Source organism: Suillus bovinus, assembly GCF_016758785.1.
Source record: "Suillus bovinus strain UH-Sbo-P2 chromosome Unknown EDB93scaffold_11, whole genome shotgun sequence".
NCBI classification, from domain to species: Eukaryota; Fungi; Basidiomycota; class Agaricomycetes; order Boletales; family Suillaceae; genus Suillus; species Suillus bovinus.
The window spans coordinates 346,364-374,295 of record NW_024542067.1 but is presented as its reverse complement, the minus strand read 5'-3'; the positions used below and the strand labels follow the sequence as shown (position 1 = coordinate 374,295).

At 47.9% G+C, this 27,932-nt stretch overlaps 10 protein-coding genes across 10 annotated transcripts; 3 read left to right on the top strand and 7 right to left on the bottom strand.

Moving 5' to 3' along the window:
* Positions 1-469: 469 nt before the first annotated feature.
* On the bottom strand, positions 470-2,042 carry EDB93DRAFT_1239202 (Gti1/Pac2 family-domain-containing protein; the record flags this gene model as incomplete). The annotated part of the gene is made up of 4 exons (XM_041451610.1): positions 470-673; positions 698-1,444; positions 1,505-1,707; positions 1,733-2,042. 4 exons carry the CDS (start codon positions 2,040-2,042, stop codon positions 470-472), a joined length of 1,464 nt encoding a protein of 487 aa, XP_041310446.1.
* A 1,266-nt stretch (positions 2,043-3,308) lies between these two features.
* EDB93DRAFT_1247777 (copper radical oxidase-like protein) lies at positions 3,309-7,149 on the top strand (the record flags this gene model as incomplete). The annotated part of the gene is made up of 17 exons (XM_041452633.1): positions 3,309-3,359; positions 3,412-3,488; positions 3,540-3,682; positions 3,736-3,928; positions 3,983-4,110; positions 4,162-4,518; positions 4,567-4,645; positions 4,695-4,820; positions 4,872-5,005; positions 5,058-5,239; positions 5,289-5,468; positions 5,539-5,691; positions 5,742-5,961; positions 6,012-6,283; positions 6,342-6,381; positions 6,436-6,849; positions 6,902-7,149. 17 exons carry the CDS (start codon positions 3,309-3,311, stop codon positions 7,147-7,149), a joined length of 2,997 nt encoding a protein of 998 aa, XP_041310445.1.
* Positions 7,150-7,857: 708 nt separating this feature from the next.
* EDB93DRAFT_99621 (SAC3/GANP/Nin1/mts3/eIF-3 p25 family-domain-containing protein) lies at positions 7,858-12,845 on the top strand. The gene is made up of 14 exons (XM_041458063.1): positions 7,858-8,310; positions 8,363-8,542; positions 8,599-8,706; positions 8,760-8,997; positions 9,050-9,856; positions 9,911-10,938; positions 10,996-11,303; positions 11,354-11,495; positions 11,546-11,699; positions 11,750-11,827; positions 11,879-12,029; positions 12,079-12,182; positions 12,235-12,472; positions 12,524-12,845. The coding sequence occupies exons 1-14, from the start codon at positions 7,933-7,935 to the stop codon at positions 12,744-12,746; spliced, it is 4,137 nt and encodes a 1,378-aa protein (XP_041310444.1). The 5' UTR covers positions 7,858-7,932; the 3' UTR covers positions 12,747-12,845.
* EDB93DRAFT_1326666 (uncharacterized protein) lies at positions 12,761-15,397 on the bottom strand. Its single transcript, XM_041455066.1, has 7 exons — positions 15,161-15,397; positions 14,897-15,105; positions 13,798-14,842; positions 13,740-13,745; positions 13,457-13,684; positions 13,298-13,404; positions 12,761-13,250 (listed from the first exon to the last, which is right to left on the bottom strand). The coding sequence occupies exons 1-7, from the start codon at positions 15,240-15,242 to the stop codon at positions 13,017-13,019; spliced, it is 1,911 nt and encodes a 636-aa protein (XP_041310443.1). The 5' UTR covers positions 15,243-15,397; the 3' UTR covers positions 12,761-13,016.
* Positions 15,398-17,624, bottom strand: EDB93DRAFT_1130005 (kinase-like domain-containing protein). The gene is made up of 11 exons (XM_041448900.1): positions 17,394-17,624; positions 17,281-17,326; positions 17,197-17,220; positions 17,167-17,171; positions 16,924-17,080; positions 16,743-16,869; positions 16,252-16,422; positions 16,022-16,188; positions 15,818-15,959; positions 15,706-15,742; positions 15,398-15,653 (listed from the first exon to the last, which is right to left on the bottom strand). Exons 2-11 carry the CDS (start codon positions 17,286-17,288, stop codon positions 15,604-15,606), a joined length of 888 nt encoding a protein of 295 aa, XP_041310442.1. The 5' UTR covers positions 17,289-17,326; positions 17,394-17,624; the 3' UTR covers positions 15,398-15,603.
* A 747-nt stretch (positions 17,625-18,371) lies between these two features.
* On the bottom strand, positions 18,372-19,816 carry EDB93DRAFT_1239198 (XPA-binding protein 1; the record flags this gene model as incomplete). The annotated part of the gene is made up of 7 exons (XM_041451609.1): positions 18,372-18,457; positions 18,508-18,713; positions 18,771-18,853; positions 18,901-19,120; positions 19,170-19,343; positions 19,403-19,507; positions 19,572-19,816. 7 exons carry the CDS (start codon positions 19,814-19,816, stop codon positions 18,372-18,374), a joined length of 1,119 nt encoding a protein of 372 aa, XP_041310441.1.
* A 729-nt stretch (positions 19,817-20,545) lies between these two features.
* Positions 20,546-21,087, bottom strand: EDB93DRAFT_99321 (uncharacterized protein). Its single transcript, XM_041458062.1, has 2 exons — positions 21,068-21,087; positions 20,546-21,011 (listed from the first exon to the last, which is right to left on the bottom strand). Exon 2 carries the CDS (start codon positions 20,902-20,904, stop codon positions 20,599-20,601), a length of 306 nt encoding a protein of 101 aa, XP_041310440.1. The 5' UTR covers positions 20,905-21,011; positions 21,068-21,087; the 3' UTR covers positions 20,546-20,598.
* EDB93DRAFT_1129993 (hydrophobin) lies at positions 20,700-21,637 on the bottom strand. The gene is made up of 3 exons (XM_041448899.1): positions 21,282-21,637; positions 21,068-21,229; positions 20,700-21,011 (listed from the first exon to the last, which is right to left on the bottom strand). Exons 1-3 carry the CDS (start codon positions 21,432-21,434, stop codon positions 20,964-20,966), a joined length of 363 nt encoding a protein of 120 aa, XP_041310439.1. The 5' UTR covers positions 21,435-21,637; the 3' UTR covers positions 20,700-20,963.
* Positions 21,638-22,067: 430 nt separating this feature from the next.
* On the bottom strand, positions 22,068-24,295 carry EDB93DRAFT_1101859 (general substrate transporter; the record flags this gene model as incomplete). Its single annotated transcript, XM_041447142.1, has 13 exons — positions 22,068-22,250; positions 22,299-22,378; positions 22,434-22,594; positions 22,641-22,695; positions 22,747-22,861; positions 22,918-23,293; positions 23,348-23,471; positions 23,521-23,564; positions 23,619-23,662; positions 23,711-23,876; positions 23,928-24,100; positions 24,154-24,226; positions 24,282-24,295. 13 exons carry the CDS (start codon positions 24,293-24,295, stop codon positions 22,068-22,070), a joined length of 1,608 nt encoding a protein of 535 aa, XP_041310438.1.
* A 2,145-nt stretch (positions 24,296-26,440) lies between these two features.
* Positions 26,441-27,875, top strand: EDB93DRAFT_1080503 (MAGE-domain-containing protein; the record flags this gene model as incomplete). The annotated part of the gene is made up of 5 exons (XM_041445538.1): positions 26,441-26,635; positions 26,703-26,796; positions 26,848-27,042; positions 27,096-27,350; positions 27,409-27,875. The coding sequence occupies 5 exons, from the start codon at positions 26,441-26,443 to the stop codon at positions 27,873-27,875; spliced, it is 1,206 nt and encodes a 401-aa protein (XP_041310437.1).
* Between the last annotated feature and the right edge of the window lie 57 nt (positions 27,876-27,932).

Sequence of the window (27,932 nt, the reverse complement as noted above, 5' to 3'; positions counted from 1 at the left end):
GGACTTCAAGGAAGTCGGGGCCCCATAGCTGCGCATGAGGGATACTGGAAAGCATGCTGTATTCCATATGTAACCCACAGCACAAGGTAAGTAGGTAGTACAGTACTTATCAACTGAAGCCGAACGCCAGCCATGATGAAGATTATAATATGAAAGAGAGCGCATAGGTAAGGGGCCATATCGACCAGAGTCACGCTAACGCTAAAACTAACAACGGACACACTTGCAGTCGAACATATAGACAAGCCAAGGGCCGATACGGAATACTAGTTATAATCAATCCCCGAAACAAGTGAACCAAGAGGGGAAAAGAAAGGCAGAGCAGAAATGGAGATGTAAATGAGAAAAAGAAAGGGACCTATAGAGACAAAATACTCGGCCGAGCATGATAGCACGATGAAAGAAGACTGAAGAGCGACAGGAAAAAGACGAAGCACGTAAAGAATACAACCTAGCAACCGAAAGAGTTTCATGCAGGGCTATTGGAGCCGGCCTCCGGTGCCGCGCGGCCCTCCGAGGGTTTGTCGGGTAGCTCAGTTATACTGGCAGAAAGCGGGGGTGCGCTGGAGGAGCCAGATGACGAGGAAGAGTAGCCAGCGTACGTTGGTGCCGGCCACGTGTTGCTTGGGGGGTAGCTACCATATGGAGGTTGTGAGGCCGGCGGTGGGTAGTACTGATAGTAGCTGTTTTGGGGTACCGAAGCAGGTGGATGGTGAGGAATTAAGGTCTGTTGTGTTTCAGCGTTAGCCGATCCGCCGGCGTACCCAGGGTATGGGTACGGCTGAGATGGAGCTGGAGGTGGCTGGTGAGGAGTTGTCGGGGACGGTGTGGGGTACGACGAACTCGAGTACACAGGAGGATGGGTAGTGGAATGGGAAGTAGAATGGGAAGTGGAATACCCTGGAACGCCGTAGTAAGAAGGGGTTGGGTAGGCAGAATAGTGAGGCTGGGTAGGAAGACTGGAGACTGCTTGGTCAGGGTATGTAGGGGGTGGCGGAGCTTGTGATGTAGTAGGAGTGGAGGGGGATGGCAGAGGGGGTGCGTGTTGGTCCGTCGGAGATGTGGACTCTGGCTGAGAACTCTTGGATTTACGTGAACGTTTGCTACTGCCGGCAGCGTAAGGGGTGTAGCGCCCTCCTCGTTTCCCGTCGGTGATGCGACCGTCGGTAAGAAGAGGAAGCCCGGACGAGAGGGGAGCAGTAATCATAGAAGGGGTAGATTCAATATCATCTGCCTCTCCACGGTAACGAGGGACACCATCTACACCAATCTCCACTTTAGGAGGGTTGCGAAAGTGAGTTTTGTCGAGGTATTCTGGACTAATGTCCAGAGATGCCAGTTCAGGAAGTGATGAAGGGGAGCGTAACCGTCCTTGCTCTACATCTTCGACTTTGTAGTAAGAGATGAGATGCTGTGATACACCACCGATTGTCAACGAAAAGGTCTGATATGAATGAAACCGTGAGAAAAGAGTTTAGGAGGAGGAGGAGGAGGAAGAGCAGACCTTCTTCATGAGGCCGTCAGATTTGAATTTGTAGCTATTGGTGAGACTGCCGACTAGAACACGTTCCCTGTGTTTGTCGATGCCCAGTGAGCTGGACTCGCCTTTGGGACGACTCAAAGTTTGACCTTCGAGGCGAACGCCATCAACGTTGTATTGAGAATGTTCGTTCATTTCGGCAGGGTCTGAGCGAACGCCTCGATGACCTGCACCACGCTTGTCCGGTTTCACGATAAAGAAGAAAGTTTCCTAATATACGACTTGGACTCCAGAAGAAACCGTCGGTCCAGCGCTTAATACCGCTTTCGTCCTCGTCGAAGACAAAGACTGAGCCAGAGGTTATCATCTTGCGCTCTGCATCGACTAGACGCCTAGTTACTCTTGGTATTAAACCACGACGGGCGGCTTCGAGTATGAGTAAGGCATCGCCAGTAGTCTCTATCCAACCTGACCAAGGAGGCTCTGTCCAAGCTGAACTTGAAGAAGGTTGATTTGTAGGAGTAGGATTGGGCGTTGGAGAGATCTGCTGATTTGCAGACATTTGTTAATATTTGTGAAGTCTGTGGAAGGCATAATGGGAGTCAAAGTAAGAAGTTGATTCGAAGTTGATTGAACCAAAATCTTTAAAGTTCATACCTTGCTCGGAGATGTTCTTAGGTTTGCGGCGGGGTTGGTTGAGAGTGATCAGAAAGCCTATTTGGCCATTTCCCGCCACAACACCAAAAACGTATGTCTTGCCTATTCCTTTACAGCTGACGATTTCAATGGTCGAGTTTAAAAATTTGATTCTTTCAGTGATCCTTATATGCTAGCTCAATCCTAAGCCAACTTTTAATTCTAGTACAAGGGAAGTCGCCCGCTCAAAAATCAAAGTTTTTGCTCAGCTGACTCCACCTTACCGCTTACTAAGCACTCCGCGAGCAATCAAACTCAAGCTTCAAGCTTTCGGCGATCGTCTATGGTAGGTTCCAATATTATTCATATCACCTTGCTGTCTTAACCCCTGTCTGACTTAGGGACACTGTCAGTAAGTGCTACAGACAGTTCAATGTCGATGCCATCGTTCTGATTCGAAGATTTCGGCATCCCCGCGGTCAATTTTTCCGAATTTCACTGATCCCTAAGGTACTTCATCCCCGTGTGTGTTTTCTACTATCCATTAAGCGCTTTCTAGCCCCACTCTACACGCAACTGGCATCTTTTAAAATCGTGAGTCCTTGACTATTCTTGGCTACCTTCATGTACGATCTGACCTTTCGTTCCCGTATATCATGTCCAGTTACCCGGGCCCCCGACCCCGTGATCGTGTGCCCGTATATGTGCTGTACATATCACGCGGAGATAGCGGGCCAGTTGGGTAATACTCTTGTACCAACAGAACATCACTCGACTTGACAGCAAGTTCAGATCCATCTCTCCTGAATTTCAGGTGTCAATCCGACAGGGACCCTTCGTATTCGCGTAAAGGTATACCCTGCACGTCTACGCCGTGCATTCGCAATTTGGAGCTGCGTGGCGGTCATTTTGGATGAATTCGAAGAGCCTCGCATCGACTTCTTTTTTCTCTCGACTCGTAGATAACTTTTCCAAGGACACGTAATCCCGATACGAACAAGCCTACTCAGCTTAGCCTGAATGCCAATGCCACCTGGATACTTAGGCTGTATCCCGTGTGGTGTAACTAAGTGCCTTGATGTCCCTTTGTCCCTTTTCCCCCTGACAGTCTCCAGAACGTAAGGAGCTAAAATCTAGAGCGCTTTGGGATGTATAAATGTAGTGTTCTTGAGGAATTGTCGATCACAACGAGATGGTTGGTCTTACCACCTCGTTGATTTGGATCATACCATCGCTCACAGCAGTACGAGCCTACGTTGTCTGTAGTACAGAGTTACTCATCATCTCCTCCACAGACCGCCTTTGCATATCGCTTCCCCTCACACCATCTTCACCGACGCGAAACAACCTGGACTGCTCTTGGATGCTGGACGTGAGTATATCCTCTTAAGATGATGGAAATTTTATGATCAGCATCGTACAGCGATAATGTTGGTGGTGTAAGAACGCTTTCTGCAGCTACCTACACAGACACCGTGAATATGACTATCGAGTCATGCGTCAACTTCTGTTCAACTGGCTCCAATGCCTACATCTATGCAGGTGTAGAATATGCCCAGGAGTGTTGTATGTGCTTTTCACATTAATATTTATCGTTTTTCACCGCATCTTTCACATAGATTGTGGTAACTACTTTGCAAGTGGCGCCACCAATGTCAGTTCATCGGACTGTAACATGGACTGTACTGGTAACGCTGCCGAATTCTGCGGTGCTGGAAACAGACTGGATATACTCTGGAATGGGGCAGAACCTCCCGCTGCACCCATCCTGGTCCCTACCGTTGGCAACTGGTCGTTGCTCGGATGTTACAAGTATGTTCCTGTATGCCAAGAACGGATCCTAAGCTAACCCGGACCTGTAACCAGCGACTCAGCGACACGAGCATTGACATATGGGATCGGCGTAACCGGAAGTGTTACTGTTGAATCTTGTACCGCCACGTGTTACAACGCTGGATACTCTTATGCCGGCATGGAATACGCTGATGAATGCTGTGCGCATGCCTCTTCGGTCAGACATTCTTTTTGCTGACAGGTGTCTGCAGACTGTGGCCTCACCATCGAGAACAATTCTGGTCCCGCCCCGAACACGGACTGTGATATGACATGTGCGGGAAATTCGTCCGAGTATTGCGGAGGGCCGTACCGACTCAGTATGTATAACTACACCCAGGCCATTACAACTTCCCCTGTCGTCAATCCCATCGATTCCAGTACTGTTTCGCCTGTGACCTCTGGATTAACTGGCAACTGGACGTATGGAGGATGCTATGTCGACGGCCTCAATGGGCGTGTGTTGGGGAACGAATATGACAACAGTACCATGACAGTGCAGAGTTGTATCGCGAACTGTGCCGGACAGAACTTCACTATTGCAGCCATCGAGTACAGCACACAATGTTGTAAGTGGTTTATATCTCCTTCTTTACCCCTTCTGACTCTTGTTCTAGTCTGCGGTGACTATCTCATCAATGGCGCTACGATTGCTACAGACAGTGGATGCAACATGGCCTGTGGTGGAAATCCGACGTGCGTGTCATCTGTCATTAGTCCGTTTTATGTTCTTGACGTGAACTAGTGAAGCATGCGGTGGTCCAAACCGACTTTCTGTCTACTCCTCTAATGGAAATATTACATTACTTCCTGTGCCTGTGTTGCAAACCACAAATTTGCCTGGACAATGGGGATATAAAGGCTGTTTGGCGTTAGTGATTCTTCACTACCTATCCCTGCGAATGCTGATGCTGCCATGCAGAGAACCATCTACTGGCGCTCGGATATTCCGATATGAAAATGAATGGACCACGAACAACACTGTCGATGCATGCTTAAACCAGTGTGCTGCCTTCGGATATCCCGTGGCTGGTCTTGAATATGGAGTCCAATGTTGTAAGCGCATCAATTCACTGCACTTTCTTGCGGATTGCTGATAAGAGAAAAGTCTGTGGCGACGTCAGTGATATCGCAGCGAATGGTGGGTCGTATGTCTCGGATTCACAGTGCAACATGGCGTGCTCGGGCGACCCAATCCACCTGTGTGGAGCAGGAAACAGACTGTCTACCTATTACTGGAACGGGACGATGAATACGTGGAACACCCCCGCGAATACTGGCTACTATGAGGTGTGTCCCATCTTGTCCTGAATGTACAAAACGCTCATGATCTATGTAGTTCCTGATAGGCGGTCTCGTTGTCCCTCTCATTGCCACTGTGGGCATCAACAACAAAGTCACTTTCCTCGAGAAGCATGGCACCTCGGTATATGCTAACTCTACTGGCGCGTACGAGTTGGATCTCAGTTTGGTGAACAATTACCAGCTGGCTTGGCGCGAGATGCACGTGCAGACGGACGTATTTTGTTCTGGTAGTATTATCCTACCAGACAAAGGAGGAAGGTTTGACGTTTCACTTGACATATCAGGCTCGCACTTACATTGGAACAATCAGGCAAATCAATATAGGTGGATGGTCCCTTTCATCGACTTTTGGAGTGAGGTTGTATATGCCGGATGGGAGTGCTGGTGTCAATGGTACCAATGACTGGGAAGAAAATGTTAACGAGCTCACACTTCAGGTAAGCTCTGAACTATTGGTGTTTGTCTCATCGTCCTTATGCGTGTTCAGCGTGGCCGATGGTATCCTACCGCGATGATGATGCCAAATGGAAGTATTTTGGTCGTTGGCGGAGAGTCTGGAAGTAATGCTTCTCCGCAACCCAGCCTCGAGATCCTTCCAAAGCCCCCCGGTGGCGATACAGTCATTACATTGGACTATCTTCAACGGACAGATCCCAACAATCTCTACCCATTCTTAATGGTGCTGCCTAGTGGTCGATTCTTCATTGGTACGTAACATTATGAGTATGATGCACCATTTCTTACAGAGCGTATTAAGGTTACTACAACGAGGCTCGCATTCTTGACCCTGTCACCTTTGACACGGTGACAGTGCTGCCAAATATGCCCGGGGCCGTGAACAACTTTCTCGCAGGCCGGACGTACCCGATGGAAGGGTCTGCGGTACTTTTGCCGCAGCACGCTCCATACACCGATTCGATCGAGGTCCTCATTTGTGGTGGTTCGACGATCGGAGCCGCTATTGCGCTGGACAACTGTATCTCCATTGCACCCGAAGCACCAAATCCGACATGGACGGTTGAACGTATGGTAAGCCAATTTGATTTTGGGAAAGTTAAGGTTTGATGCTGAAACGCGTCAACTTCAGCCTTCCCAACGGGTGATGCCTTGCATCACGACTCTGCCAGGTAAATATCACGACGAATGACAAGAGTCTAGTTTTAATAGTACTTCAATCGCAGATGGCACGTATCTGATCCTTAATGGCGCTCATCAAGGTGTTGCCGGCTTTGGCCTTGCGACAGATCCTAATCTTAGCGCAATTCTATACGACCCTTCGCAGCCGATTGGCCAGCGTTTCTCCATCCTCAACAATACCATTGTAGCTCGCCTGTATCACTCCGAAGCGACCCTTCTGCCCGACGGGCGTGTTCTGGTGTCTGGTTCAGACCCACAGACGTACTATCCCAACGGGTCCTTTGTGTACCCAGAGGAGATGCGCATTGAGGTTTATATTCCACCATACCTCAATTCAGGACTCAGGCAACCAGAGTTTACTATTGCTGAGACTGATTGGGAGTTGGGCGGGCAGTATAGTATTACGGTGACTTTATTCCAGGGAACGACAAGTACCATGCGCGTCTCACTCGTGGCGGGTAAGCAAGACTAGTGGTTATAGATGGACCCGATTCTGATTGTGAAATATAGCTTCGTCTAGCACGCACGGAAACGTCATGAGTGGTGGGAGGATTATCTTCCCTGCGTTTTCGTGCTCTGGGAACACCTGTACCATCACAGCGCCCCCCAATGCGTATGTAAGTCCACCTGGATGGCAACAACTTTTCATTTTAGACGGTCCGACGCCATCACACTCTGCTTGGGTCCGCATCGGAGGTGACCCAGCACAGCTGGGCAACTGGCCTGATTACCCTGACTTTACTAGGCCAGGTGTCTGAACAAAACACTCCTTCGTTATACCCTTCTTCTTGGACAGCCTTACTTGGTTCGCTTATACCCTATTCATTCTCGAGTCAAGCTCATTTCGCTCGTTCCGTTTCCGCTCGTTCTATAAATATTCTTCATTTATGTGCAACTGTCTATAATACTTGCCAACTTCCTGTGGCATGAGACACAGTACTAGTGATGATACAACACTAGTACACCTGAAAATTATTACTGGTTCAGCCTTGTCCATGCCTTAGGAATACAACACTTACCAGCTACCTGTTGGTACAGCATGAACGGGGGTGCGCGCCCAAAATTATGAGGATTTACTGCTATGCATTGATGGATGGGGACTAGGCTGTCTGCTCTCAAAGATCAGAGGCGATCTTTCAACGTCAGATGTGGTGTCATCGATAGACTCTCTGCATGAGCAGCAGCTGCAAAGGTGCTCCGTGCATGGATGTCCTGCCAGTGCAGAATTACATTGAACAGTGCTTGAGAAATCGTGGTACTTACGTATGGACATGAAATCAAGACATATTCCAGCCACGATGTCGCAGCACGCAGTAAGTCCGAGCGCGCAACACGTTCCTAGAGCATCAGACATGGTCACGGTGTCGCCGTGTCGGTAAGGTTCTCGCCGATCGCCGCTTACTTCTATATAGAAAGTTCTCAGGCATTGTTTGACTCTATTGATCAAGACCTTTGGAAATAAACACTATCAAACACCGTCGACAAGACAAGGTGTGATCACTTTGTCAAGACTCAGTGTGACCACCAGTGCGGTCCGCAACATGGAGTCTACCACCCACTTCCGAACACAGAGAGGGCGCGCAAACGGTGCCAACTATGACAGTGCTGGAGCAGGACGAAGAGTGCACCATAAACACAAGCAATGGGTCGCGGACAATGCCACCAACAGAACTAGCACACCTCATGGGGGCGCAGACACCGAGCGATGGGAGCGTGGAGGTTACAGAGGAAGTAGGGGTCGAGGAAGAGGCACCCGTGGCAAATTTCATAACACTACCTTGAATTTCCGTCAAGGAGGCGCGGGGTCAACTGCTGCCAGCGAAGGGGATAATAGCGAAATGGAGGACGTCACTGATGTAGATGAAGTCGAACAACAAGAGCCAGATACTCTCGAGGAAAGGGAACGATTCTGGAAAGAGGTGGGTCGTATGTTCCATTCGGTGTATATATTACCTTTACTGGAGTCCGCAGCTTGTAAAAACGCGCGAAGTCGAGCGCAAGACAGCCATTGCTGAGGGTAAAATGGACGATCCCAATGTTCCAAAACGACTGGAAGATGCTATCACAATGGTCGGCACATGCATGGATATGTGCCCAAGATTCGAACGCTACCGCCGCGAACGCGAGAACAACCTCTTTGAGTGGGAAATTGTATGAGGACATTTAATTTGTAAGTGTGCTAGATATATGCGCTGATTACTTCTTAGGTTCCAGGAACAAAACGTGTTGATCACAAGAAAGCTGTCAAAATGTATGAACGGGCAGCTGGTGACAAGACGTTACCCTCCGATCTTCGTCCTCCAAAAGTTCTTCGAGTATGTTGCTTCAATATGCTGTTCTATGTATAATTTAATATTATCTATTGCAGCGTACACTCGACTATCTTTTCCATGACCTGCTTCCCCGAGGCGGCTTTTCTGCAACCTTCAATTTCATCCGTGATCGTTCGCGTGCTGTACGAAGTGACTTCACGATGCAGCATGAAATGGGTCCTATTGCAATCGAGTGCCATGATAGATGTGCACGGTTTCACATCCTTGGTCTTCATCTAGAGCGCGACCGAATCGGATCCCAGGTCAGTCTGGAAGAACAGCAGCTGAAGTACAGTGCGTGGACTCGCCACTTAACGAACCTCATTAATAATAACCGTCTTCGCAGCTCTTCAAAGTCTGAAGGAGTTTTACGAAGACCAGCGAGGAAGATATCAGTCACCAACGGAGCTCGAAATGCGAGTCTATCATCGTCTAATTCATATCCGTGATCAAAAAGAGCGACAGGAGGATATCCCTTCCTTTATCCTCAAGCATCCGGTATTCAAGCTCACGACCAAATTCCGGCTCCTCGTACAGGCGAAGAGTGCCCCCATCGGCAGAAGCTCTCCGCTTTCCGTTGATCCCGAGGCGCTTGGGGTCTTCCACGAATTGATCATAGTGCTCCGGAGGGAAGGAAACTACGCCATGATATATCTGGTCGCATGCATCATAGAACACTTATTTGGCACCGATACCATCGATGATATTGAAAGCCTGCGTGAAAATCGCCCCTTTTCGGATATCATTGATGGCAGCTCGGCTGTTGTAGATGAGTACCATGATGCTATTGTAGAAGAGCCAGACGCTATGCAAGAGGAAGAAGAGCCACCTTTCGAGGCTAACTTGGTGGATGCTCCACAATCTTCCCCGAAGCCCCTGCAGCGAAGCGGAACTGAGTGGCTCAATGATACATTTGGTCCGAACCCCACTGAATCAGCAGTCCTAAACGCTTCTTTTCAACCTGCACCACAATCACCAAAGTCTGCGTTTTCAAATCTGACATCCGTTCCCAATGTATTCGGGACGACGACATTCCAGCCATCAGCATTCAGCTCCACGCACGAGTTTGGTTTTGGTTCAGCTGCCGTCCCTACATCAGTGTTTGGGTCCTCTGCAACTCGGACCTCTAATTTTAACCAAGCGCCTTTTTCGGGTTTGTGGGCCGTTGTTTCCGATCTCTTGTTTATTAATCACACCTTCAACATAGGTCAACCTCCAGTTTTTGCTCAACCTCCACTTGTCCCATCTCCGACCTCAACAGCGCCCAGCGAAAACAAGGTTCAGGTTTCATTTACAGTGCCTTCGACACCTCCTCCCTCTACCTTTAGTAAACCACTACCCCCTTCTCCAAAACTTTCTTCCGTACCCGAGGTCAACAAGACTGCATCATCTATACAACCTCTCAACCCTCATGCACAGGCGTTTGCACCATCACTTTCTCAAATTGTCACACAGCCTACACCCTCATACGAACCTCCAGTTCCTCCCTCTCCCGTCGCTTCACAACCAATTTTCGATATTCCTCATGATTCTTTCGGCAGCTTGGATGAAATACCACCTTTTCAACCGCCACTTTTGAGTAGACAACAGCCAATATCTTTACCGTCAACACCCACTGCGCCAATATATATCCCTTCGACCATCTCTGGTACATCCACCAAGTCCGTTTTCGGGTCTCTCAAAAAACTTCAACCTACTTTGTTTGCTGCTTCCCCTACTGAAATTCTGAGCCCACTGGTACTTTCATCGCCCGGGACAAGATCAACACTTAGTTCTATGGCCAGCTTACACCGACGTGACTCCGTACAGACTCCCTTGCGTTCAGGAATAACCGTTGCCGATCTTGAGGCAGTTTCAACTAAACTGGAAAGCCCACTTAATGGCAAGGCATCAGCTTCGCCGTCCACCAGCGTTGCGGACCAAGAAGCGCTCGAATCCAAAGCTTTCGCATTTGCTCGAAGGAGCTTGGTAATCAAGGAGGCCTTCCATGAATGGAGGGAACGAGCTGCCAATCGTACCAAGTGGAAAGAGGCTTGTCTCCGAAGCGAGGCCTATAGTCAGCGCGTACACACGGAGCGACTATCCAAGAGTACTAGCTCATTGCCACAAGAGAACAAGCGCAAAGTGGTTACACCAGAACGACCCAGCCCCGTTAGAAAGCGGCTCAGAAACCGCTTATCCAACGAATACCGGCCACCGCCCAGCGATGAAGAACTTCTAAAGCGGTTCGAAAAGGTCGGTATATCATCCGTATCAACTGTGCTACACCTTTTGAATGCATTGCGATCTTAGAATCGTGAAGAAAGCGAACAGCGCTGGGCTCGTGGATCTTTGCTTCATGTGCTGCAGCAACACTTGAAGGCTACGTCACGCAACATTCCAGAAAACTGGTCTGCCTGGCTGTCCTTGAACCAGGATAATGATGGAACTGCCATTTGGCTTGAACTGAAATTCGATGTACCTGACTCTGGCAACTGGAAGGACGCTAGTATATTCCAGATACCAGTGATGCCGCAGTCACACAACAATAGAGCATTATACCCGGGTATCATCATTTTCGAGCGAACCCCGATCGGCGAGGTTGAAGACCGTCTGGAAAGGTTAGTTGTGATGAGTTGCTTGCTACGAGTTGTTAACTCATGCATGGTAGGAAATATCGAATGCTGGACGATTGCTCGCGTTTACGAGATATCATCGAGTCATTGCCCCCTGATCGGCATTTCATTCCTTCCCTCTTGACGATATCTTGGTCTGGCGAGGAGATCGAATGCTCATCCGATTTTAATGACATGGTATGCACGATGTTGTTCTGGAAATAAACTAACTGCTGAATATCGTCAAGATTACTGCAATACTTCATGATGAAATCTCGTCTTCCCATGTTGATCTATCATTAACATCCACTGCCTTGAACATCGACTCTAGGTTTCAGTCCGCCTTGCAGTCGCTCGAAGTTGATACTGAAGGCAAACTCGTACGGTGGATGTCTGTACCAGGTATGCGATATACTTTACTTTTCAAAGTTTAGCGTTTAATTTTGGGACAGACCTCTTCAGACTGTGGAAACCCATATGGCAGACATTTACATCACAGCAATTTAAGCAATGCACAGTCGATGGAGAATGTAAGCAAATATTGGTGCTGCTGAACGGTCAGTACTGACGACGATTGCCAGTTGACTGGGGTTTCCTTGGGAGATTCTTAGAATTGTGTATCGATCTTCTCGCCACCATCTCTAGTGCTGTACTTCAACTGCTGAGTGGCAGCATCAGCATCTTTGGAGATATTCTGCCCAACCTGAAGCTGCAACACGTGAGAGACTCAAAGTAAATCATGTTTCCATCCCGCACCTTTTCCTTGCTTATTCCCCAGCAGCTCAATGTTTGATGCGGTTTTGCAATGGCTGGACAATCCGTCGTTACAAGATCCCGGTAGACATCTCGCAGGTGATCTGAGATCGCACCAGGCTCTTGACCGAGGTGTGCCAGTTCTACATGGATTGTGTGCGCAGCTGAAACTTGTTCGCTGTAGAATTTCCCTCGAGGACCTTTGTTCAATATATATATGATGTCGCTCAGGAGCTGTCCACTCAACGCGTCAGCCCCAAAGCTACAAATCCCACTCTCATACGAAAGACTCGTCTCGATGCAGCGACATCGAAAATCTCATCTGAGCAGGCTTCTTACTCAGATGAGCTCAATGCCCTTCGTTCCACCAAGCTGCGACAGACATGCAAACGCACCGTATCAATTAATGCGTCATCCAGCTGGTCCGTCATTAATGATGAAACTGTCCTAACTTGACTGATTGCTATCCGTAGGTCTTCTACCCCTGCCAAGCGGAGGAGATTATCCGCCTCTGATGGATCTAGCGAGGGTGGAAGTCCTCCGCTGAGCATTGCTAGTCCTGCCTACACGTCACCCTCGTTCAGCACTACCACATCTTTACCTCCCGAGGATAAGTCCACAGTGGTCACGTCTGCTATGCTTCGTGCTCTTACTAGGGATATACGGACCAAGTTTGGCAAGTCGCAGATGACATAGGCCTCTTCCTTAATGAATGATGTTATTACATATCTCTGTATTGTTAATCATTATATGTTTATCCACATCAATCAGGGCGCAGCCAGAGCTGTCAGTTCAAATAATGCTCATCGGGAACCTGATACAACATATAATCGGTACAAAAACCTAAAATAACGTACATCGTACGAAGGAAGATACAACAGGGTTCCTACAACATGAGTAGTGGTGGTACAAACCAAAAACCAATTATGCATTTTAGCAATTGCAATATGAGAATTCTCCTGAAATTTACGAGAAGGCAAGCGCAGACCAAGTGGCAACTGCACCAACTGCCATGGCCGTGGCGGTGTGCGCGATGGATGTCATTATCCTCCTGGGCCGTTTAACATGTCTGTAATTTTCGATCAGTAATTCAGATTTCGCAGCCACCGCTGGGGCTTCATCCACAACAATATCCATCTTGACTGGAGGAGCAACCTCAATTTCAATATCAGAGTGCTTGCGCTTAAGCGATTTGAAACTCTGCAAGAGTATGAGAGAGATGAGGAAAGTGTAAGAAAGTACGTTACCTCTACTTCTGCAGCGATGACAGACAACGCCTCCATCCTGGCAGTCTGGATTGTCTGAATCCTCTCCTCCACGCGTTTTTCAGTCTCCTCGCGTAAGGTCTTCATTTCTGCAACATTTGATCAGACGAATAAAACAGCGGCGAGGACATCACTTCTAACCAATGACGAGGGCATTGAGGGCGTCAGCACAAGCCTTAACATCTGCCATGGGCGGCACGAAGGTATCACAGCTTTCTGCGTCGGCCTTGGATTGTAACTCAGATACTTGATCCTGTAGGTCTGACAAAGAAGATAGCTTGTCTTCTGCAGCCTCCAAGCGTGCAAAAAGTTGGTCAGATTCAGGCTCGAGCATGTCAACTTGATGCTGAAGGTCATAGAGGTCGTCCTCTGTCAAGGCATGGCGATTCTTGATATCAGTAACGCTGGAATGCAGCACATTTACTCGACCCTAGGTAGGCGAAGTTGAGAATATATAGTAATGAAAATCCCGGAACATATACTTGCCTCTATAGTCTTTATGGCATCGTGCAGATCTCTATGATCGTCGTGGCTGGAAATCTGGGATTCATCAGGCCGCACCTCAGTGATAGAGGGAAGAGCAGGAATGGGTGCTAGGGTAGCCGGTTCAGCCTCCAGCGGCACAAACGGCGGGAAGCTAGAAAGCGAGGGGAGCCGTTCTGGGAAGCTCTCAAAAGATCCTGATTCGAGGGATCCCATGTGCCCAAATGAGCACATCGATGGAAGTTTGACTCTGTTTAACTCATCCGACCGACGTAAAGCGGGCTGCAGGGAGTCAGCCCTGGACGGTGGCCATGCACTGGCTTCCGGTTCCTCGGGAACCTGAGCGGGCGATGGAGATGGTGTGGAGAGCTCCATAGGAGAATGAGACCGCGAATCCTCAACGTGGATAATGGACGAGGGCGCATCATCGTCATCAATGGATGTAATGGTTGCAATGGCCGGAGGGGACCAATGTTGGGGAGAATCTATGTCAAGTGGGTCCGCGATCTTATGGCAGATATCCTGCATCAACGACCCAAGCGATGGCATCTTTCCGAGTGATGAACCACCCAGAAAGTCTACAGGGAAGTCTTGGCGTAAGGATGAAACACAGGAACGAAGTTCTTCCCAAGACGGTATCTCTTCTATATCAGATTCATGCTCTGAATGCGAAGCAGCCTCGTTGGATGAGCCCGATGGAGATGAGAGTGACTCTGAAGAACGAGACGGGGAAGAAGGATATGAAATAGGACTATTAAGGCCATAGCGCCCAGTGCTTAATTTTCGTGGGCGAGGACTTGAGGGTTCTGCAGGGGTAAGACACCATGGAGGCGAGTCGCGCATATCCAAAATATCGCGCAAAAATTCGATGCGAACTGTGACCGGCGAAACGAGGGTAGCGCCTTGCCCCACAGCTTTACCAAACGTCACGACATCGCCATCAGTAAGGGTGGTCTCCACCTCAGGCTGCAACATCCTAGATGTTGTTTCGCCTTTCTTTCGCAAATGCGTCCCATGACGGGACTTGAGATCAACAATATACACCTGGGGCAGGTTGTCAGGTGCAAGTCCGATGTGACAGAATCAGCATGTGCCTACGTGGCCGCTGGAGGCCAACACAAGTTTGGCGTGCTTTGCGCTGACTACGGGGCATGCAAATACAGCATTCTGATCGTCGTTCTCTTTCCTCATCGACCTATCATCTGAGATTGATTTGCGACCGATGTGAACATGGGAGGTGCGAGAGTTGAAGAAGGAAACATTATGAGCAGGCTTTCCACCACACGACTCAACGTGCATAGTGACACCTTGGTAATAATATGTCTAGGAGGTGCTGTTCAAGCAAATAACGACGGTGCTTACCCGTCACCGGTTGCTGTGGATCACAGGGGCAAGCAGCTGGCTGAGCAAAATTGGTGCCCAAATACTCGACTTCGTCGTCCATGATGACCGTCGATTACAGTGTAGAGAAAAATCTGAAAATATGGAGAAGGGGAACGGTCTGTGTGTTGGTGGCGGTAGGAATGAGAGCGAGTGGGGGAGGGACTTGGTGCTGTCCTCAAGGCCGTGCTTTATCGCCTTGACGTTAATAATACCGGACCGAGAATTCCTTTTCGAGATACCTGTCCGGATTCCTACCGAGGGCCTTCCGAACGATGCACATACTATCACATTCGACGTATTTTAGGCTACTCTGACTGTGATACGAAATATGGAGACAAGGGTCCTATACGACAGACTGAAGGGTAACAAGGAAGTGAAACATATCAATTATGTATGCGATCTACTCGGATGCGAAGAACTTGTCATGAAGGTGTGTAGTGCGCGAAGTAAGGATGGTTGAGAGCGCGCTTTGCTGAAAGTATGGTGAGACAACATAAAAATGAGCAAGCTTGATGCACACATACCAGAGATCCGTTTTGCCGTGTCATATGTCAAAGTATGCTACGAAGAAGAATGTGAGCACCAGGCAAAGGTCGACGGAAAAAAGGAAACGCGGTAGTATACAAGACGACATACCGCAAGCAAGTCCAAACCTTGTTCATCAAGATTAGGTACGACACCCTTGAGCTCTTGTTTCGACCATCGAGGGAATGTATCCTTGTAATCAGGCAATTGAGTCACGCCTGGCCAAGTCTCTTCACTTGGAGTGCCAAGGATCCTGGATTAAACAGTCAATTGTCAGTTGTTCTGCCCATACAAACCGATTATGCATGGCGTTACCTAAAGATCTTGAAGATCTGGTCAATCTCAGAGTCGCCAGGAAACAGAGGACTCCCACGCATCACCATCTCAGCAAAGATGCACCCAACGGACCACATGTCAATAGCTGTCGAGTAGTGCCGAGAACCAAGCAATACTTCAGGCGCGCGGTACCACAGCGTTACCACCTAGAACAACAGCGCAAACGATCAGCTCACGACATAAGAGGAAATTTTGGGGGTGCTCATTACCTCGTGGGTGTATGTCCTCATCGGAATGCCGAAAGCTCTCGCAAGGCCGAAATCTGCAAGCTTGAGGTTGTTTTTCTTGTCGATGAGCAGGTTTTGAGGCTTCAGGTCGCGATGTAAGATTCTATGCGAATGACAATACAAAAGGCCAGCATTGAGCTGATGAGTAAATCGCTGTAATGTGATAGGGAACACGGTTAGTCAAATTGCCGAATCACGTGACAATCGCTTCGCGTCCCCGGCATCACATCACATAATATCCCCTATCACAATGTGCCAATCTGAAAAATGTGTATGGTGGAATTAAGGCCTAACGTACAAAAATAGCATGGGCAGTGCCTCGCGCTAGCGAACATGCTATAAACGCAGCAGCTGTTTGACGCCTTAGCAAACTACGCGCCGAAGCACGAAACACGCGTCCACCACGCGTCAGGAATCGTAAATGATGGGCAGGGGACCAATAAGAAGCCTTTTGAAATGACAAGCTGACTCACTTTGACTATGCCGATGGAAATGGGCGTACCGGATGTGTTGGCGTTCTCCATATAGCGCTTCAAGTCAACGTCCAAGAATTCAAAGACGAGATAAAGTTTCTGTTCAGCATGGACAATATCAAGGAGTCTGACACAGACGATTAGCCATGAGGAGCGGTTGACACAGTTTAGGACGTTATACCTAACGATATTGTCATCCTTAAGTTCCTTTAGCAGACTGATTTCTCGGATAGCAGTGCTCGGGACTCCTTCGTCCTCTGCTTCGAGTCGAATTTTCTTAAGGGCTACAATCTGATTCGTTGTAACGTCTCGCGCTTTATAAACAACTCCATATGTGCCTGAATGTGCGTCAGCGATAAACAACGAAAGTGAGCGGAGTGCGACTGCACCTTCTCCTATAACGTGCGCCACACCATTTCATTGCAGTCTGATGTGAACACACGACAGGCACGCACCAACTTTCTCTATTTTTGCATAGCTAGAGTTCAGCAAAATCAATTGATTTTGTCAACCATTGAGTGAGAAACGAGATGCGCACCGATCCATTTGTCAAAAGAGCGCACAATCTGTAAGGTGCCGGTTAACTGGAAAGAGCGAATATCGGTATCAATGGAAAGGTTATCGCGTGGATGAGAGGGAAATAGTGTCTACAGGTCAATCTGGATGAAACCTGGCGGGTGATACGGGAATTCAGTAAAGGCGAGTTCGCTAACTCGTCGTTACACGAGCTGCTGATTTGAAGGTTGGCGAGATTCAGAATATTCGGCGCTCGTAGCTAGCCCTTAGAGAGAGGCGGAATGAAGTGGAGATACGTGCCAGGGACTCTGTTGACTTGGCTGGTCGAGGTCATATAAAGAGCCCTTCGGCAAAATGCGACCACTGCCACTGCTGTCACTCTCACCTAAACATTCATTGCAACAACCGTCTTATTCCCTGCTTGATAATATTAATGTAAGTCACCTATTCCATCGACTTGGGCCCTCAGACCTCAAGATTCACTTTCAAATTTTACTATCTTTCATACTTTCCTTAGGGCTACGCATGCTCACTTTTTCCACCGCTTACTGCATAGTATTGGCACAGAAACGGCATGACCGTCGGACCGGAACTCTCGCCGGGGGATGGAATAATATCAGCAAGGATTCATGGTATCTGCCACTTGGTTGTCAAGGCTTAACAATAGAGTCACCTTCCCATTTTGCCTGTGAACCATTGTCATCGCTTCATTCCAGTACTATGAAGATCATGGTAAGCGCAGGGTACCATTTGATTTGTGATACTCTTGCCACATAGACTCCATTCACCGTTGGGATCACTCGGTGGAGAAACGACACATCAAACAAGAGGTCTTTCAGTTATAGATCTGAGAGCAATGACAATTGTTCCAAGATCATCATGCTGCAAACAATTCATGCAATCGAATATGGTGAAATATCATGTTATCACACGAAACTTTCATCTTGCCTGTTGTAATGTTGACACATTCATTTGATAATGTGGCTTATCAGTGCTGTGCATGAAATTGACAGTACTTAGTAATCTGGATATTACGGGGTTCTTCTCCTACTTACCAATGTGGTAGGGTACATAATGACAACGTTGAATGGAACGTGCAATCAATGATGGATTTCATCCCGGGTTCGGCCAATTTATGTTCTCGCTTTGTCCTCGCATACGTGTGACGTCAATGTATTGACCAGGATATGGCTCTTCACCTAGCAAAAATGTTTCAGAAGTCGAACGAAAGGACTGGCAAGTCACTCACTGCGATCGATAAGGTTGACTTCCAGCTCTTCGTCATCATCGGCATCCTCCTCGTCTGACGCCCAGCGGTCTTCTGCGGCTGCCTTTGGATTTGCGGCACGATCAACGGCGAGATCTTTCATGAGGCGATTTATCGAGTCTTCTTTTATATCTTGCAGTGATTGTTCCCGTGCCGCACGGGCGCGTTCAAGTTCTGGTAGATATTCACTGCACCATATAAAAAAAATAAGGAGAGAATGCAAGAATAATGACGATAAAACGTACGTCCTATATGTTTCACGAGACTCCTCCACTGCATCGAAAAATTCCTTGATGCCGGCACCTGTCGTACTTGAGACGCCGACAGCCTGTAATACAATCAGTTATGCCTTCTACAGGGATGTAGTATACCTACCTTGAGGTGTTTGTAAAATTCATCCAAAACCAGACTCATGCTATTCATCAAGCTGTTCATATAGGTTGGTTCACCTTCAGAGTCCCTCGATCCTGAATGGGATGCAAGAGCTACTTGGAATGCCTCAAAATCGTGCATCCATTCGATAGCGAAATCGTGGGGTTGCGCGTCCGTCTTGTTAAAGACAAGGATGAATGGTAATTTTGTCTTATACATGATACTAATAAAGCATCACAGATTATTGAACCGCTAGATGATGCAGTACTCACCTGCAGGCATACAGCATGTTGGACATGAATGTTGCAGGAGCTGTTGTCCGCGGTGTGTCGATGATATACGCCACCACAGTGGGAAACGAGGAAGCAACGGCATCCGTGATAATGGCGCCAGATGCTGACCAGGTAAAAATCTCAATTTGCCCCGGAGTATCAAGAATTATGTAACTATGCGAATGCGCAAGAACTTAGAGAGCGAATGTAGAATAAAAATGACAAGCACGTACTCGACTGTCTCAGCCCTTTTCTCGACCAAGTCCAGGACCTGGTCAAATTTGGTCGTAAAAAGATTCAACGCGGTCAAAATACCACCGTTCGGTCCCAGGTTATACCTGATGTTGCGACAATCCATTCCGTTATTCATGCACTACCGTCCAGATGGAAACAGCAACACACTGTTTCATGACTTCTTTGTAATTGACAGTATCCCGGATATCAATGTTGGCTTCGAATGGCACATGAGTAACCGCTGGGTCGAGGTTTAGGATGTATGGCGGTTGTGGAGGATGTTGCGAGTGGAGGTAGGAGTTGATGCGCTGCACGAATGTAGACTTGCCAGCCCCCGCCATGCCGATCGTGATGATGACATGAGGTTTTCTTTTCGAACTCGTGTCCAGTGTATTGTTCAAAGATTCGCTCATGCTAGTAAAAAGAAGTCTTTCTTGGGCAGATCAAATCGAATAGGGGAGAGCAGGCCGTTCCGATGTCGTGGTGATCCCAAACAAATTATTTTAAAACTTGCACAAAATAATTTAAAATAAATCACATATACTACTGTGGCTGAGTAAGCAAAACTTTAAGATTTTATGCCACAAAATTTGACAAGGTCGGGATCACCATACATCTCCGTGTCAAAAACCGGAAGCTTAGAAATAGCAGTTGAGTGTCCTATTGATTGCAATGTATTATATATCGCGAGTCGAATATCTAGAATCAGTGTTGAGTCATGGTATAAAAGGTGAAAGACACTCTAATGACTATGCAAAGTCTGCACTTACACCAACCAACGACTTGCATGCTGAATTAGATCATCGCAGAATTCGCCAACAGGATAATTTTGTGGTGAATGACAATATTCTCCCGACTCCAATGACTTCAACCGATGTTTCTTCATCATAGCACAAGTGATCTTCAACGTCACAAAAGAGACCTTGAAATGAGCCTACACGTACTATACAGGAGTACCTATATTTATCCATCTGGCTGTACTGTAAACAGATTTCTGAATGCGAGACAGTCGAAAATCAACGAGATCTGGACAGCGAGTAGAATTCATTCCCGACCGTCGTGTCAGCTCGCTCCGTTGAGGGATCAGTAGACCAACATTGCTCGATGAATTGCCAGTATTGCTCAGGGAGCCCAGGATAACGAGATCAGGAGGGCGTTTGCAACTTCTGCGTAGCCTAGATGGTGGCAGCGTCATTCAACGAAGGTAATAATAGGGAAGTGTTATTGGTGAGGACCTACAAGTGGAGCTCAGGTCATCGATGAGAGGCCAAAGTTGACCCAGACGAACCTGCAGCATGACACCGCCAAACGAATACATGTCGCTCTGCTCACTTGGCCGAACTTGAGAGCCATCCTCTCGCTCTACGAACAGCTCAGGAACCATCCATTGCACATTTACTTTGAGCGTGGACGTGTAGGAAGCCTGAAAGGTGCTTATAAACTCGGAATACATCAAGGAAAGGTCCTCGATCACAACAAAACATAAATTTAGGCCAAACATCACAAAGAGTCAACGACAGTGGAGTAAATCACTCTTGGGGAGGGATTCTGGTATCACGATTATAGGTAAATGTTTATCGGTGAGCACCCAATGTTAATGAGACCGTACTAGACACAAATTTTGTCGCTCAGGATGCATAATACGGGAGAAGCTAGTGACTTACGTATGTGTTGCCACTGCAGCAGACGGGCTGCTGGGTACACACCGCGCCGCTACCAGCACCAATGACGCTGAGGGGACTACAACCCATCGCAACGGAGCCCTCGACAGGGTCGAGGGAGATGTTCAGTACGCTTATGATCCTGCTCAACTTAGGGCTGTTGGACTAATCGGGAGTCAGACGTGACCTAGGACTAGATCAAAAAGGAACTACGCACTTCATATGTCGTATCGCAGCAGGAGACAGTGCCAGTGTTACACTGTGCACCCGTACTACAAGTGCTGTTGTCACGAGCAGATAGGGTGGGTACGGCGCTGGTTCCCACAACGAATGCGAGAAGAGAAACGAGAGGGAGAGAAAGAGCGAACATGTTTAAATTTGTGGGGCGAACTGTTGACGGGACAAATGAGCGACGAAGTAGTTGATAAAAGAAAGGATCATCAGCGACTGCTTTTATACTACTACGCTCGAGTGTACGTCAAGGAAATCGTTCAGCAACGCATCTGAGATCCAGCATTAAGTGAAGTAAAGGCCTTGCTAACTTGAAAGTACGTACGATGGGCGAACTTCGAGCTTGTTCGCTTCAGTCTCATTCAAAGCATGCCAGTCTGATTGATGAACAGTACGCATGCACATGAATTCCAAGTATGGAAGGTTTCGAGACTACTTACAAACCCAACAAGTGTCTATGCTCGTGACTTTTGCTCCGTCCCAATATTTCAAGGCATGCTCGATATTTGCCTCGGCCATGGCTTACTTGAGTGCGTATGATACCATTAGGGATCAAGCGGCTGTCAACATAATTAAGCGTCATTTACCAGAGTCGGGGAACGTTAGAAACGAATGCCGGCATCAAGATCCTCTCATATGCATCAAAATTAGTATGATATTAAAGACTGCGATGGAAGGTCGCAGAGAACTAAGTATGTCAGGTAGCTTGGGAGCGTATATATAAATGAGGTGTGTCTGCTTAATTATTCACTTACACCATCTTGCCAGTCGACTATGATCCGTCCCCAGAGGACTCGGAGGGTTTCTCGATCCTGCCTCCCTCGAGTGCGCTGGACGCAAGGGATTGATGCGCCTCCGCGGCTCTGGTTTTATCGATAAGATCCTGGCGCGAGGAATACCCGGGTGGAGCCCATTTGCCAGAAGTCCAAGGTTTGCAATCAGGATCGGTATACATCTAATATCCAAGCTTAGACCGAAAGACCAGTATATAAAGGACACCTACCATGTTAACACTTTCTAGTGAAAGATTAGATGATTCGTAAAGGAAGAAATACACGACAACGGCTCCCATCAAGTTGCATGCTGGACAATCAAAATATTCAGTCGCGTATTGCACCTTTAATGGAAGGTGCCATACCTGCAAAGACAAAACCGTAGCGGTAGCTTATGGCACTACTGATGAATGGCGTAAAGAACGCCAATAGGAAATTCCAAATCCAGTTCGCCGCGGTCGATAGACTGCCTTGCTTGGCACGGGTCCGTGTAGGGAACGTTTCTCCAATGAGAATCCAGACACCACTGTTGAAGGTTAGTAATCACGAAATCCCGGCATGTGGATTCTTACGGAGCCCAGGTCATCGCATAACCCCAGATAAACATGCAGGCCGACACGATCATCACTGAAGATTCCAAGTCAGTGACACAATACACGAATGGAAATAGCATCTCACATTTCCCAATGCCAGGATGAGTCGTAGGATCCACAGCAGTTCCAGCAGCGGCGAAGACGAAAAGCCACGCTGATTGCCAGATGCCTCCAATGATCAGAGGCCTGCGACGCCCAAACTACACGGGCAGTGAGAAACGGGGCTCTCCACTTATAAACGAACCAGGGCGCTTACCCTTTCGAGGACATACATTCCGCCGAACGTACAGACAAAGTTGACAGTGCCAAGAATGATTTGAGTCACAAACGAGTCACTGAGACCTACTGCTTGGAACACAGTTGCGCCGTAGTAAAAGAAGTAATTGGCGCCAGTGAGCTGCTGAAGGCTCTGTAGACTCATTCCAAGAAGAGTGCGGTAGAGAGTCTTGTTTTGCGGCCTAAAGCAGTCGATCCACCCGCCACGAACCTGCTTTTCGTATTCGACAAAAGACCTGATTTCCTCAACCTCGCGAACGATGATGTAGTGGCTCTTTGCCTCATCCTTTGGAATACCGCGAGAACGCGCGAGTGAAAACTGAGCCTCCTCCATTCTGTCATGCGCGGCAAGCCATCTAAAGACATAATTAGACAAACGAAGGAAAACAGATGCGAGTGCTGATGCCGACCTAGGGCTCTCTGGCATGAAGAGGATGCCGATACCGAGAATTAGTGCCCACAAGATGCCAATGCCAACAACAATGCGCCATGAACCAGAGTTAGAGACGTCACGTGTTCCGATCGAGATACAGTCTGTACAGGAAATTAACAGCTGACGAGAAACGCGGCATGATGATCTTACAAGCTACCAGGATACCGAACGTAATGAACAGCTGATAAGTTGCACTAAAGGAAAGTCAGCGCCGTGTATGCCACTGAAGTGGTGTATGGATATCATACGTCAAAGTGCCACGGATCTGAGATGGAGCTGTTTCGGCTTGATACTGAGGAAATCAGAACGCGAGTAAAATGAATGGTCATAGAACAATCACCATCGGAACTGCAGCACTAATTGCGCCAACACCCAAGCCACTAATAAACCGGCCGACAGCAAATTGCTGCCAGACGTGGTTGGAAGTTATCTGAACGATGACTCCAATGGTGAACACCACACACTCCACGGATAAGGCATGACGACGTCCTAAAAAGTCAGCGATGCTAAAATAGATGTTTGGTGAGATGTGGAGACAGACATCACGGGCTGCTTACGGTGCACCCAGGAGCGCGCCGGCGAGTGTTCCGATGGAGAGGAGAGAAACGATGAGACCTTCCCGTACAGTGGAAAATGAACAAGTCGATAAATCTCCAGGTGTGGAGCAGGTGGCAAAGCGAAGAAGAAAATCATCCATCAACAGGATATCTGATATCTGACCAGTGTCATACTAATATCGGGAGGTTAGCAGAGATGATTAGTATAACTAATCGTACGACTTACGCCAAAGATGAAACCACCCATTGAGGCCACGAGCGCCAGCATGATGGCTACCCATCCTATGGGCAGTCCGTGGCTGTAAAACAATAAGATTATGATCCTAGCCAGTTGTTGGTACAGTGAGAGCTCACAAGTAGAACGCCATGATGTATGATTAGCTTATTGTGTAAGTATGCGTAGCTGTGAGGAGGTAAAGAAGAGATGCTTACTACTCGAAACATTTCAATGGAGAGACTAAGAGCCTAGGCGAAGCCTAAATCTAATTTTGGTTGACTGGCTACTAATACAATACGTCATCCCGAACGAGTCGCTGGTCCGCGGATTCGTCTGGATGGTCAAATCCGGTCATACATGCTAGCCAAAGCGGCTAGATTCGGAAAATTCGCAAGATAATAACTGATACCTCAATGATGCTGCGCCTGGAGCATGGTAAAGAAAGAGGATTCAGGAAGTGCAACTTCCTGGCGTAGAACCGTGTAGGGGTGTTCAGTTGGTGGTGGAGTTCCGGAGAGGAAGCGATTTGTCAGCTATTTACGTAATGAACGCGGCGATACGCGACTGCTCGCTGGCAAAGGGTGAGTTCGAAATTAAAAGAGGAAATAATATCTTGACGGCAGATATGCAACCTCGCAGCGCCAGGCTCGGTAGGTTTGAATATATACACAAGCCTGAGAGTTGTAACAATGCAGATCCTCTAAGCAGGCCAGGTCAGTAGAGAAAATATTTGCAGTATTCAGGCTCATGGTTGGAGACTTCACTTCGTTCTCGTTCAGTACACGTAGTCAAGTCATATTCCTATTTGTGCAGGGTTACTCCCACCTGTAGCACGTAGTTTAAGTTATTGTCATCACCTTCAATAGTCACTTCAGCATATTCCACAATTGAAAAACGACGACTTGGACGGTACACGAGATTGATGGTGGAATAATATGAATAGGCGGTAGTCGGAAGCTCTAGAGGCCCTCGACGAATGACTGCGACTGCCAAAGTGTACTTCAGTACCCAATTGATTAGTGAGCAATGAAAGGAGGTTCACAATGTCGCACAAGCAACATCAAGCAATGACACAATAGCTAGAAGATGGCTTTGGGGTATGTTCAGGGTCAACGGGGAGTCCGCCGGAATCTCCTGAGAAATCATCATTCGATGGATAAAACTGCGAGGCGATAGACACGAATGCGTCCATAGTATAAATAACAGCAAGAGGGTTTCGCGAAGAGCGAAGTTGGAGTAGTCTGTGAGAGTCAACGGCGTAATGAGTGGTTCACGAGGGTATTTGGGCGAAAATGACTTATACTTGACTATTTTAAAGTCATCATGAACAATGCCATGTTGTGGAACCGAATACTGAATAAGAGTCTGTCCACCATTGTTCGATCAGTGGACCAGCGCAGCTCGATTGGGCAAATTGCATTGTTGAAATAGCGGAGCTAGCCATTCGTGTCGAAAACGCTTGCACCCGTATACTGTGAGGAACTTAATTGTGAGCTAATTTGGGCAGAAAAATGCTAACCATCACGTTCTCGTTGCGTTTCAACTCGCGTGTTCATCATCTCGTCGCAGGCACATTCAATAACGATCAAGGTCAACGAACAGCAAAAAACAGTGCCTTGAACATGGATATGATTAACTTGTTTGCCAAAAATACCGGTTTACTTTGCTCAGTCTCAGCAGAGGGGTGATACGGCATCGCAATCCTGGTGAACCGCTCAGTGGACAAAAACTCGGGTCAATCAGGAAGCAGGAACACACCTTCAAGTAGCCGTGTTTTCGGACCACTGGTACAGATATGAATGAATGATAGTCAATGAGCTATAATCTGTAACCTACTCTGAATGGCCTCCTTGGTGCAAGCAACGTATAGCTTGAACTTCTGATCCATATGACTCCTAGTAGGTATCGGTCAAGTGTGGGTGTCCATGGCCACGATTCAGAATGGTATGTCACGAATCTCACGATCGACACACTTCTTCGCTAGCTTACTATGCATTGGTATGTCGTGAGAGATAGAGGTAGTGCTTGTTGAAGGAGATGGTCACTGCGCCCATGTCTTGACCGTGAACGGGTATTCTCCTGAATAGCATTATCACGCACTTGATCGTGATCATCTCGGTGGCCCAACGCAAAACCTTGATAACTTGAAGTCGACTAACTTGGGCCCATAACCCCAAAATTCGATGTCGAAGATTTCTTGTAAGGTTCAACCGTTCAGAACGCGCTCGGTCACACGCGCTTCCATTATGTCACAGGGCGCGTTTCTGGTCACGCTCATCTTATAACCAACACCAACATGGCGCGCGCAGGACCAAGCAGAACACAGAGGTCACAAAGGGCCCCACAGCCCTCCCAGTCTCAGTCTCAACGGCCTGCTCGAGGTAGCAGAAGAGCGCCTGTTGAAGAGGACGAGGACGAAAATGCAGGAGAAGATGATGACCAGGACATGGACATCAACGAAAGCCAAGCAAGGCTCAATGATGCAGACGCAGTAAGTAGCTAGCATCTCCCGTGGTGACTTACCGATATCCGAGAGCGCTCGCTGATTTGCTCCTCAGGAACTTGACAGAAAAGCGAGTGATCTCGTAAGATTCGCTCTTTTTATGGAGCAGAGGCGGACTCTTATACGTCGAGAGGATATCAACAAGAAGGGTACGCCGAGTTTACAGAGCTCATCCACTTTATTTCTGAAAGAGACATCAGTGCTGGGATCTAACTCGCGTTCATTCAATCCTGTGTTTGAAAGAGCGCAGAAGCTCCTAAAGAAAACTTTTGCCATGGAACTCGTAGAACTTCAGTCGAGAAACTATCGGGAGCAAGATCACGTTGTAGCTGTTGACGACCTTCAAGAGGCACGCAACGCTACTGGAGTAAAGAAGAAAAGTAAATTGCAGCCATGTCTCCTATTTCCTAACGGTCATGACAATTTCCCTCTCTCTCTCTATAAATAGCTGCGACTGCAGGATCAAAGACATATATTCTTCGTTCTGTTCTTGATCCCGTCATTATTGAAGAGGCAGCACGCACGGACGAACGGCTGTATGAAGAACAGATTGCTGACAGCCAAGAAGACGGCGATGACGACGACATGCTGAGAAGTTACGGATGCATAATCTCTTGGAGCACTGCAGATCAACTTGGCGCCTTGGGTGTCTTGCATGTCATTCTAGCAATCATTCTCGCCAGCGGACGATCCATGACCGACTGTGCGTCCCATAGCTCATCCTGTATTTCATCAAACTAAATCGCGCCATATGCACTCAGTGGATTTACGTGCCCACTTGAAACGCCTCGGCCTCACATCGAATGAGTCTATATCCATGAACGCCCAGTCTACGCATAAGTCCCTTCCAATAGACACATATCTTTCCCAGCTGATGAAGCAAGGATACATAGACCGTATCAAGCTAGGCGATACGAAGACGGCTGGCGGCAAACGTGGTCGTGCTCCTGCAGCAACTCAATCCAATCCAGATGAGAACCAAGCATTTGAATGGCATTGGGGCCATCGCTCATACAGCGAGATCGGAGAACAAGCTATTGCTACGTTCGTCGCTGAATTTATGGTAGAACGCAACCGTGATGATGATGTCGAGGACGATGAGGAGGCTGTGCGGGGTAGGGGAAAGGGAAGAGCCAGGGCTGAGGATGGCGGCAAAGACAAGAAGCTGAAGAACGTGTACGGAGCAATTGAAAGGGCAGCCGGGGGTAACCTGTCAGATGTGAAATGAGACGCTTCCTCTTAGCGTTCTTGATATATTCATTCCCCCACCCTGCTGAATACTTTA